We start from the raw sequence: 12,397 nt of genomic DNA on the forward strand, positions 1-12,397 counted from the left end.
CCTCTTTGTACTCTTCTTCCACAAGCACTTGCCCAATATTGCCTTCTGCATCTAGGGCAGCCTCCCTGAACTTATACACCATGGCTAGTATTCCTAATGATAAATACCATTGGTGATACTGAATGACTTTGTGTAGGTAAATTACCCTTTCTGTCATGTGAACTCACTGTTCTATAGTATTTATTGCTGTTTTGTTTCAAATTGCATCCTAGAAATGCTTTTCTGATGAAAGGTGACAGACTGAGCTTCCTGGACACTGGAGTCCTCTTTACCCATAGCAGGGCAACACACAGGCGCCAACTTTTCAAAGTATTGGGGCGTGTTTGACCCCCAGCTCTGCCCCAGGCCCTATCCCCACTCCACCCCTTCCCACAAGGCCCCACCCCATCTCTTCCCGCCTAGTTCTGCCCCCTCCCTTGAGCGTGCCGCATCCTCGCTCCTTTCCCCCAGCCTCCTGCACGCTGCAAAACAGCTGATTGCATTAGGTGGGAGGTGTAGAGAGGGAGTGGGAGGCGCTGATCCGTGGGGCCTGCCAGTGGGCGGGAGGCGCTGGGGGGATTGGGGGAAGCTGATAGGGGGGCTGCCGGTGGGTGCTCAGCAGCCACCATTTTTCCCCGTGGGTGCTCCAGCCCTGGGGAAACTGGAGAAAGTTCAGAGGAGAATAACAAAAATGATTAAAGGTCTAGAAAACCTGACCTACGAGGAGAGATTGAAAAAATTGGGTTTGTTTAGTCTGGAAAAGAGAAGACAGAGGGGAGACATAACAGTCTTCAAGTACATAAAAGATTGTTATAAAGAGAAGGGTGATAAATTGTTCTTAACCACTGAGGACAGGACAAAAAGTAATGTGCTTAAATTGCAGCAAGGGAGATTTAGATTAAATATTAAGAAAAACTTCCTAATCATCAGGATAGTTAAGCACAGGAACAAATTACCTATGGAGGTTGTAGAATCTCTGTCATTGGAGGTTTTTAAAAACAGGTTAGACAGACACCTGTCAGGGATGGTCTAGCTAATATTTAGTCCTGCCTCAGTGCAGGGGCCTGGACTATATGACCTATAAAGGTCCCTTCCAGTCCTATATTTCTATGATTCTATGAAGGTGTAGTTGGGTTCCCTTGTCTGTTCAGGCCATGGGCCCTCTGGTGAGGTTAATCGTATCAGCAATACCAATTGTGTATGTAAGGCAGGAATTGTAGTGCTCACAGTGCAGCAGGGGGAAAAACAGACTGCCACCATTTCATTATATTCCTTGCAGTTCATTTGCTCTAAATAGGCCTTATAGATGAGTGACCATCTACATGTTATTAAAGGTAGCGATATATCTAAACAGATGACATGCATCTGACGAAGTGAGTATTCACCCATGAAAGCTTATGCTACAAAATGTCTGTTAGTCTATAAGGTGCCACAGGACTCTTTGTCGCTTCTAACAATACATGTGTATTATACAGACAGATTCAGAGTTTATTATTATAACAGGACTGGCTGCTTAAATTGTATTAAAATAAAACAAAAATAATATTTCACATCTTGTTATTTATGGGAACAGATAACCTGGACAGCAGCACATGCCAGCAGAGCAGGGGATATGCAACCAGCAGAAATCCAACAGGAGATCATAGTCAGTTACCTCCCGCTCAGCCACATAGCTGCTCAGATATATGACCTCTGGACTGGAATCAAGTGGGGAGAGCAAATTTACTTTGCTGAGCCAGATGCTTTAAAGGTACCTGTAGTACTTTACATTTAAGTTAATTTTTTCACCAGCAGAAGCACTAAGTAGAGCATTTGGTTTTAAGGAGATGCAGAAGATAATTGCAAGTTTTGTGTAACCATTCTGGAAAAGTGAATTCAATGGGAGATGTAGGCCAATACTCCAGTGCCCTAAGGCCCCATTTTACCCTAACCCTGAGCCATGACTAGAACTCTGGTCCGTCAGCTCCAAAATCACAGGCCTCTATCACTTTATAATATAATATATGGAGATATACTTATCTCATAGAGCTGGAAGGGACCCTGAAAGGTCATTGAGTCCAGCCCCCTGCCTTCACTAGCAGGACTAAGTACTGATTTTGCCCCAGATCCTTAGGTGGCCCTCTCAAGGATGGAATTCACAACCCTTGGTTTAGCAGGCCAATGCTCAAACCACTGAGCTACCGCTATCCCTCCCCCCTTTAACTAAAGAAGAGTTCCTGTAACTGCTAGTAATAGTGGGTCTCTCACCCTCTCTGTACACAAAGTTAGTTCATTACATTATCAAATGAAAAAATAATATGGCCAGAACCTGAGCCCTTTTTAAGGCAGCAGCTTGAGGATTCCCCTGGCACAGGAGGGAGTGTAAGCGGTGTTTCAGGTAGGCAGGATCAGGGGGGACAGAAAGGAGGAGTAAAGCCAACTGTGCGCACCCCCACACACACACCCAGCACACACAGGGTTGTGTCAAGTACTGGTCTAGCTCACCTGGGGATCTAGCTGAAATAATAGGCTCTGACTTCAATGATATTATACGTATAAGTGCTGCAAGACTTAGTCCATTAGGAAGAAAAAAAACCTCCGTAACACTAATCCTGACCTTTGCAATATATTCTCTTATTTTAACAGGGCAGCTTGGTCAATACACTGAAAGAAGCACAGCCAACATCTCATATGGGAGTTCCACGAGTATGGGAGAAAATCATGGAGAAATTAAAGGACACGTCTGCACAGTCAGGATTTATGAAAAAGAAAGTGTTATCATGGGCCATGTCCATTAGCTTAGAGAGGAACCTAAACTGCTCAGGAAGGTATAATTACAGAAACTCCTCACTTAATGTTGTAGTTATGTTCCTGAAAAATGTGACTTTAAGCGAAACGATGTTAAGCAAATCCAATTTTCCCATAAGAATTAATGTAAATGGGGGGTTAGGTTCCAGGGAAATTTTTTTCACCAAACACACACACACACACACACACACACACACACACACACACACACACACACACACACAGAGAATAAGTTTTAAACAAACAATTTAATACTGGTACACAGTGATGATGATTGTGAAGCTTGGTTAAGGTGGAGGAGTCAGAAGGTGGGATATTTCCCTTACTGCTAAATGATGAACTAGCAATTGGCTGAGCCCTCAAGGGTTAACTCTCTCTCTACACAAGGCAGCAGGAATGGAGGGAGATATGCGCATTTCCCTTAAGTACACTGCCTTGTTAATTAGATCAGTTTGCTGAGACGCAGCTGCTGCAAGCTCCCTCTGTCCTGAGTCCTGGTCTGTCCCCCCTGCTCTATGGAAGATGGGGTAAGCGGGGTGCAGGAGCAGGGGGGAGGGGGACACCCTGACATTAACCCCCCTCTTCCTCCTCCCCCCCGCACAGTAAGCAGGAGTCTCAGGGAGCAGCTCCAAGGCAGAGGGCAGGAGCAGCACATGGCAGTGGCGGGAGGGACACAGCTGAATTGCACGCAGCTGCTGCACAGGGAACTTAGGGGAGCGGGGAGCTGATGGGGGAGCCGATAGGGGGCTGCCAGTCCACCCTGATTCCAAGCCCCCACCAGCATGCTGCAACGGACTGCTCTTCCTGCAAGCAGTAGACAAAGCAGGCGGCTGCCAAACGTTAGAAGGGAGCATTACACAACTTTAAATGAGCATGTTCCCTAATTGATCAGCAACGTAACAAGGAAACAACGTTAACTGGGATGACTTTAAGTGAGGAGTTACTGTAGTAACAAATACTACTTTAACTATGCCCCTTATCTGCCCTCAATTATCCCCGAGTAGCCCCATTGCCTTTAGGGGGGTTGCCTTTCTGTTCTCACTAGCATAGATATTTTGCTTGGTAATTTGCATTCAGCATTGTAGTTTTATATTTTGGTACAAATCAGTGGGGAGAAAAGATGCTCAATAGCATCTCGTAAAACTGATCTTGGATTCAGTGTCTGCTGGGGTATCTAGTTTTGATTGGATTTTTAAAGATAGGTTTTGTGTCTGGCACAAACTATTCCATGTCTTGCATCCAAGGTTCTGCTCTGGGCTTTACTATAGTTTTCCACTGGAGATTTTCTCCACCTTTGTTGCACATTTCAGGCTTTGGCATCCATTCCCAGTGTATCAATGCATTTTTCTCTGATTTTCCAAGGTCATAAAACTCATTGCCAGGTGATGTTTTGAAGGCCAAAACTATAATGCAGTTAAAAAAAAATTAGATAAGTTCATGGAGGATAAGTCCATTAATGGTCATTGGCCAAAATGGTCAGGGATGCAACACTATGCTCTGGGTGTCCCTAGCCTTTGTTTGCCAGAAGCTGGGAGTGGATGACAGGCGATGAATCACTTAATGATTGCCTGTTCTGTTCATTGCCTCTGGAAGACAGGATACTGGGCTTGATGGAATCATAGACTCATAGAAGATTAGGGTCGGAAGAGACCTCAGGAGGTCATCTAGTCCAACCCCCTGCTCAAAGCAGGACCAACCCCAATTAAATGATCCCAGCCAGGGCTTTGTCAAGCCGGGCCTTAAAAACCTCTAAGGATGGAGATTCCACCACCTCCCTAGGTAACCTATTCCAGTGCTTCACCACCCTCTTTGTGAAATAGTTTTTCCTAATATGCAACCTAGACCTCCCCCACTGCAACTTGAGACCATTGGTCCTTGTTCTGTCATCTGCCACCACTGAAAACAGCCAAGCTCCATCCTCTTTGGAACCCCCCTTCAGGTAGTTGAAGGTTGCTATCAAATCCCCCGTCACTGTTCTCTTCTGAAGACTAAATAAGCCCAGTTCCCTCAGCCTCTCCTCATAAGTCATGTGCCCCAGCAGCCTAATAATTTTCATTGCCCTCCGCTGGACTCTCTCCAATTTATCCACATCCTTTCTGTAGTAGGGGGCCCAGAACTGGATGCAATATTCCAGATGTGGCCTCACCAGTGTCGAATAGAGGGGAATAATCACTTCCCTCGATCTGCTGGCAATGCTCCTACTAATGCAGCCCAATATGCCATTAGCCTTCTTGGTAACAAGTGCACACTGTTGACTCATATCCAGCTTCTCGTCCACTGTAATCCCCAGGTCCTTTTCTGCAGAACTGCTGCTTAGCTAGTCGGTCCCGAGCCTGTAGCAGTGCATGGGATTCTTCCGTCCTAAGTGCAGGACTCTGCACTTGTCCTTGTTGAACCTCATCAGATTTCTTTTGGCCCAATCCTCCAATTTGTCTTGGTCACTCTGGACCCTATCCCTACCCTCCAGCGTATCTACCTCTCCCCACAGCTTAGTGTCATCTGCAAACTTGTTGAGGGTGCAATCCATCCCATCATCCAGATCATTTATGAAGATGTTGAACAAAACCGGCCCCAGGACAGACCACTGGGGCACTCCACTTGATACCGGCTGCCAACTAGACTTCGAGCCGTTGATCACTACCCATTGAGCCCGACAATCTAGCCAGCTTTCTATCCACCTTGTAGTCCATTAATCTAATCCATACTTTTTTAATTTGCTGGCAAGAATACTGTGGGAGACCTTATCAAAAGCTTTGCTAAAGTCAAGATATATCACATCCACCGCTTTCCCCATATCCACAGAGCCAGTTATCTCATCATAGAAGGCAATCAGGTTGGTCAGGCATGACTTGGCCTTGGTGAATCCATGTTGACTCTACCTGATCACCTTCCTCTCCTCCAGGTGCTTCAAAATTGATTCCTTGAGGACTTGCTCCATGATTTTTCCTGGGACTGAGGTGAGGCTGACCAGTCTGTAGAGTCCCAGATTCTCCTTCTTCCTTTTTTTAAAGATGGGCACTATATTTGCCTTTTTCCAATTGTCTGGTGATCGCCACAAGTTTTCAAAGATAATGGCCAATGGCTCTGCAATGACATCAGCCAACTCCCTCGGCACCATCGGATGCATTAGATCCGGCCCCATGGACTTGTGCATGTCCAGCTTTTCTAAATAGTCCTTAACCTGTTCTTTCACCACTGAGGGCTGCTCACCTCCTCCCCATACTGTGCTGCCCAGTGCAGCAGTGTGGGCACTGACCTTGTCTGTGAAACTGAGACAAAAAAAGCATTGAGTACTTCAGCTTTCTCCACACCATCTGTCACTAGTTTGCCTCTCCCATTCAGTAAGGGTCCCACACTTTCCCTGACCTTATAGTAATATATGGAGATATACACCTATCTTCTAGATCTGGGAGGGACCCTGAAAGGTCATGGAGTCCAACCCCCTGCCTTCACTAGCAGGACCAAGTACTGATTTTGCCCCAGAGCCCCCCTCAAGGATTGAACTCACAACCCTGGGTTTAGCAGGCCAATGCTCAAACCATTGAGCTATCCCTCCCCTCCTTTGTTGCTAACATACTTGTAGAAACTCTTCTTGTTACCCGTCACATCCCTTGCTAGCTGCAACTCCAATTGTGCTTTGGCCTTCCTGATTACACCCCTGCATGCTCTTGCAATATTTTTATACTCCTCCTTAGTCATCTGTCCAAATTTCCACTTCTTGTAAACTTCCTTTTTGCGTTTAAGCTCTTTGAAGATTTCTCTGTTAAGCCAAGCTGGTTGCCTGCCATATCTGCTATTCTTTCTGCACATTGGGATAGTTTGTTCCTGCACCCTCAATAAGGCTTCTTTAAAATATAGCCAGCTCTCCAGGACTCCTTTCCCCCTTATATTAGCCTCCCAGCGGATCCTGCCCATCAGTTCCCTCAGGGAGTCTGCTTTTGGCATAGGTCTGACCCAATATGGCTGTTCCTAGGTCCTCATCTACAGAGGTCCTCATCTAGGTTATCTACAGAGCCCTGAGGATTAATCACTCCACTCCCCCACCAAAAAGAAACAGTTTTATAGAGGTCTGAGGCATGATAGCACTTGATTAGGAATTTATGTACAGCAGAGGAGAAGATCCTATAGGATATGTCTACACAGCAAAGAAAACCTCGCAGCTGGCCCATGCCAGCCAACTCGGACTCACGGGGCTCAGCTGTGGGACTGTGCTCGGGACTGTGGGACTGTTTCATTATGTGTAGACTCGGGGCTCAGGCTAGGGCCTGGGCTCTAGGACACTATGGGGTGGGAAGGTCCCAGAGCTCAGGCTCCAGCTGGAGTCTACACAGCAATGAAACAGCCCCTCAGCCTGAGCCCCACGAGCCCGAGTTGGCTGGCATGGGCCAGCTGCAGGTTTTTCTTTGCAGTGTACACATACCCATAGAGATTTCAAAAAACATTGCATGTCTGTACTGATTTACTTGTATGATTTTTCAGTTTCCCAGATAGGTTTCTCAAATTGCCCAGACAATGAGGCTCTTGTTATCTTAATTATCATAGATTTTGGTGGAACTAGCACATATTTAAGTGATAAAGAATCAAGGAATAGTGAAAATAGTGATCTCCACAATGCATTTCACCAATCCTTCATGAACCTGCAAAATTGGAACATCCCTGGTATTTGGAGTTAGTATTCAGGGAAGGACATCCTGTAAATGATACAAATGGGAAATAATGTGCCTAGACATCCAAAACCAAATGATGAATGTGTAATTGAAACACAAAGTTGGTTTGTTTGGGAAATTATTTACATTTCCTCTGGATTCCCCTGTCTTTCTCTGTGTGTTTTCCATTCAGCAGTGACTTGAAGCCCTTTCGAACAAGATTAGCAGACTACTTAGTACTTGCAAAAATCCGCAGTGCTCTGGGATTTTCCCACTGTCAGAAGCATTTCTCTGGTGCTGCTCCTCTCACTACAGAAACTCTGGATTTCTTCTTGAGTCTGAACATCCCCTTGTACCAGGCGTATGGGATGAGCGAGACCACAGGCCCGCACTGCATGTCTGGGCCATATGTTTACAGACGTCGCAGGTAATTTTACAGAACCTTTTACATGCAGAAACCAAACAATCCTGCCAACATGAGAATGACCATCATGCCTCCTGTTCCCACTGTTTTTCTTTCCCACTCCCTCTTTCACCTCCTTGTTTTTATGGCAGTTTCTGGGTAATTAAGTCATGGTACAATATTCAGTGAATTTGCCAAGTCTTTGTCTTCATTTTTAGAGTCAAAATCTGTGTATTTCAGTGTAAATAAATACAGTCTAATAAAAACAACACCCTATGAAACACTCTTTATAAGGCTAGTAAATGTCCTTCTTGCTTAAACCAGGGCTCTTGATTCTTCCTCAGCATTCAGCTTTGTTGAGTTCTTTGTAAAAAACAGACTGCTGTGTGCACCCAGACTAGGAGATGACCTGTCTGTAATAACTTTGCAAAGACACTATTGATTTTATCTAGCTTTCATATAAATATTAATATGAAAACCTTGTTTAAAGCAGTAACACCAGGCATGCTGCAGAAGCCTTGCATTAATGCAGATTTGAATCATTCTGTTACATGTATGATTAATATTGCTGTCATTTTAACTGTTGAGACCCAATAACACATCTGTGAAGTTAACATAGTCCCATTATTAAAAGGCTAACACATGGTTTGCTGTACTAGCTTTACAAAAGTTTGATAGGTGGTACTCGTCCTTCACCCCAAACCCTTGTCCAACCTTTGAGGCACCCGAGTAGAATGATTGCATAGGGGCTGCAGGCCCAGGACGTGAGCAGACCAGCCCTGAATATGTTGATACAGAAAAGAGTGTTGGGCTGGACAGTGGAAGAAGCTACTGGGTCTTTCTTCCCAGGTTCAGTTGGCCAGGAACCTTATATAGGCAGAGAAAAGGGTGAGACTGCCCTGGATCAGGGTGCATTTTTCCCTCCACTTCCTGAACAGGGCAGCTACGCAAAGCCTGACTCTCCAAGAGTTCTTTTCTCTTATCTAAACCAGTATTATAAACAATAAGAAATTATTTTCAAAAGTATGAAATTACCTTGACTGTGTGTTTTTTGTACTTTTTAATCTGCAACAATTTTCTCCTTCTGTCAATTCTCCAATTCTCTCCCCTTTCCTGTCATGTTTTCTTTTCATCCAGGCAATGGCATTAATTGCCAATAGCACTACAAATGCGGTGATTTCACAAAGGATGCTGTGATTTTTAGAGGGTTTGGTCCAGCTCTAGTACACAGCAGTGTTGAGCAAGTTGTGGAAAAGGACATTGATGCAATAGTGGTAGAATGAAGAATCAGTTGTGCTCTGAAAAAAATCTAGTATAAATGTTCCAAGATGCCAGTACTCTGGATATTCTGTCTGATATGATGTTCACTAGCATACGAATATCAGACTTCAGGAAAGTTTCAGTCCAAATGCAGCACTGCTATACATTTTTGTTGCCTCTTTGGGGCCTGTACAGGAGTTGGCCGGGGCTCGACCCGCTCCGGGGCGGTGGGGAGCCACACCGACTCACTACCTGCTGGGGCTTGGGTGCTTTGTCTGGCTGTCGGGTCTCGCCCGGCAGCCCTTGCAGTCCTGAAAGATACAGGAAGCCCGACCCCGGCTCAGGGCGGGCACCAGCGTTAGGTCAGGGCTCAGACCCTTAGTCAGGGCTGAGCCACAGTAAATAAAGTACTTAAGCCCAGGCCCTAGGGCAGGGCGGGGCAACAAACGTTGAGGCAGAGCTCAGGCCCTCAGGCAGGGCTGAGCCACAGTAATAGGCCTGAGCCTCAACAGGCCTGGGAGAGGGGGAGACTGCCACCCACGGGTTGGGTGGCAGGGGAGGACGCAGGCCCTCCCACTCCACTGCGTCCCAGCCCGGGGCAAAAGACCCGCTGCTTCGTCAGTGGGGATCCTGGCCGCAACACACTGACATCGGCTCTGGCAGTGCTGCAGCCAGACTGGGGTCGGCTGCCCCCGGGCTACTTCCAGACTCCCCCTCTGGGCCTACCTGGATGCTGGCGTCGGTCTCGGGGGGATCCTGGAGCATGGGTTCGTCCGGCCAGGGATCGTTTGGCAAGTCCAGGAGCTCCTCCGGATAGGAGGCACAGGGCAGGCCCGGCGGCTCCTCGGGGTAGCAGGCACCGGGCAGGCCCGGTGGCTCCTCGGGGTAGCGGGCGCAGGGCAGGCCCAGCGGCTCCTGGCGGTCACTCCGGTCCACGGAGGTTTCCCAGCCCCAAGCTAGGCTGGAGACGTCTGGTCTCTCCGGCTGCTAGGGCCAGACTGAGTTCTGAGGGCCCGGCTTTATACTTCCAGGTCGCCGCCTGACCCTCTGAGGGGCGGGCTCAGAACTCCCTAGCTCCGCCCACTCCAGCCTCTGGATGGGCTCTTCCCCTTCCGGGGCGGCGGGGAGCCACACCGACTCACTACAGGGCCCAAGAGAAATTGAGTGTACAGTGAATACAGAATCAGGCTTTTGATATACAAATTACTAGCAAATATCAGATCCCAAAGCAGATATGTTCTTTAGCATCTGTCAAGAAGAGATGAGTGCAGTCAAGTTGTGTGCAACAATGTAGTACATCAGCGAATTCTGAAAAAATCTGGAGCTGATAGTCTGCATTCTTAATTATTTATATCTCTGGCTAATGTATATCCACACAACTATCAAGTACTCTGTAGTTTCTCCAGACTATTAATTCTCACCCTCCTACTGATTAATTTAAAGAGGCACAATTCCAACATTGAGACTGTTAACTGCTTCATTGCCTCCCACATCTACTTAGGTGGCAAAAGCCCTTATTGCACTGGACCCAGCTGCTAAAACTTCTAGTTTCACCCTTGTCAATTTCTACCACATATTTACGCATTTTTACTACAAAAATCTGCAACAAATTGAAAACAGAAAATTGGGAAAAGACAGAATGAATTGAATATCAAATATATATGTAATTCAGTAAAATGCTCTATTTTTAATGTATGAAAAACTGCTACAGTATTTCCAGGTTGCTTTACTGTAAAATTTAGATTCACCTTGATACGGTGTCCACTGAGCCTTGAACTTGAGAGGCGGTGTTGTCTAGTGGATATAGTGCTGGACTGAGACTTGGGAGATGTAGGTTCTCTTTGTTCTTTCCTTTACTTCCCCATCTTCAAGGCTCTGTGTTCCAGCTCAAGACAGTCTTCATGCCAGAAGCTGAGCATGTTGCTTCCACCACACTTTGGCCCAGGGTGTCAGTCAAACCCAGTCTCTTGCATGCTGTGCAGAGCACAACTATTAAACCGAAGGGCTGGCCTACTTAAGAGGGAATAATGTGCAAATGTGAAATTTCAAACAGAGAAGTGTTTTAATGCTCCAAAAGAAACAAAAAGTCCACTTAAGTAGCAACACAGGGCAAAATCCTCAGCTGGTATAAATGTGCAGAACTCCACTTACAGTGCTGCTTTACATCAGCTGAGATTCTGGCCCGTAACTTTCTAACAATGATGGGAATGTGTTTGTTTATACCTTCTCAAGGTCTTAGAGATGAGATATTGTAAAGGTTCGCTCTATATTTTATCTGGCTTTTCTAGCATTCCGTATGAATCTTTTCCTTCTTGTTCCCTTGTAGCTGTGGCAAAGCAGTGCCTGGCTGCAAGGTGAAACTGGTGAATGAGGATGCAGATGGCAATGGAGAAATTTGTTTCTGGGGAAGAACTGTTTTCATGGGTTATTTAAATATGGAGGATAAAACAAAAGAAGCCATTGATGATGATGGGTGGTTGCATTCTGGAGACATAGGAAGACTAGACAAGGACGGCTTCCTCTATGTTACTGGAAGAATTAAAGGTAAAAAGCAGTCTCCTCCCAACATTTTAAAGTAACTATTCAGTGTTGTTCAGTCATACAACAGATAAGCACATAGGAATGTCTTATTGGATCAGGCTTGTGGTCCACCTGGTTGAGTGTCTCCAACTCCAGCACCAAGTGCTTCAGAGGAAACCTCACAATAAGTAGATGTGAGAGAATCTGCTCCCAGGAAGGTCTCATCCTTCGAGATTGGCTTAAGCATTGCAACATGAGATTTCATCTCCCTTCCAATATTCATTTTGTTAGCATTAACAATAATTCTGGATATTTTGTTATCCATGTAAATGTTCAATCCTGATTTGAATCTTGCTAAGTCCTTTGCCTTACTTAATGATCAAAATATTCAGACAGTAATGTTAGACAATCACTATGTTTTGTATTAAGTTGAGTCATGGGGCTACATGCTAGAAGAGGGTGCCTAATGAAATAGGAAAACTCATTGTACCCTTACTGCCATGTGGGAGCTGGGCATCTGAGATGGCTGTAAGCTCCGCGTTTCCAGACCATTTGAACAATACCCTCCTAATTTTTGAGGGTAGAAGGATAAGTTAAAACAAAGAGGAATAGTTGGGTCTGGTGACAGTATTTTGCTTGAAATGTTGCCATGGGAAGGTTTTGGTAATTTGTTTGCCTGGACGCTCTCTTCCAAGATACATACTCAGAAGGGAGATATTTTGTCACAGTTCAGATGCTTCCTAAACTATCTTGTGTAATGAGTAACTGTAACCCCAGAAGACAAGATGAATCAGGAGGAAAG

General features: G+C 45.7%; 1 protein-coding gene across 1 annotated transcript in view; it reads left to right on the plus strand.

Annotated features, from left to right (window-relative positions):
- ACSBG1 (acyl-CoA synthetase bubblegum family member 1) overlaps positions 1-12,397 on the plus strand; it is a 36,891-nt gene that overhangs the window by 13,331 nt on the left and 11,163 nt on the right. The window contains exons 7-10 of the mRNA XM_065412842.1: positions 1,553-1,729; positions 2,605-2,786; positions 7,609-7,839; positions 11,402-11,619. Coding sequence (XP_065268914.1) covers positions 1,553-1,729; positions 2,605-2,786; positions 7,609-7,839; positions 11,402-11,619 — 808 coding nt within the window. The remainder of the gene's footprint in view (positions 1-1,552; positions 1,730-2,604; positions 2,787-7,608; positions 7,840-11,401; positions 11,620-12,397) is intronic.

The sequence above is a fragment of the Emys orbicularis genome, chromosome 10 (assembly GCF_028017835.1).
Source record: "Emys orbicularis isolate rEmyOrb1 chromosome 10, rEmyOrb1.hap1, whole genome shotgun sequence".
Taxonomy (NCBI): Eukaryota; Metazoa; Chordata; order Testudines; family Emydidae; genus Emys; species Emys orbicularis.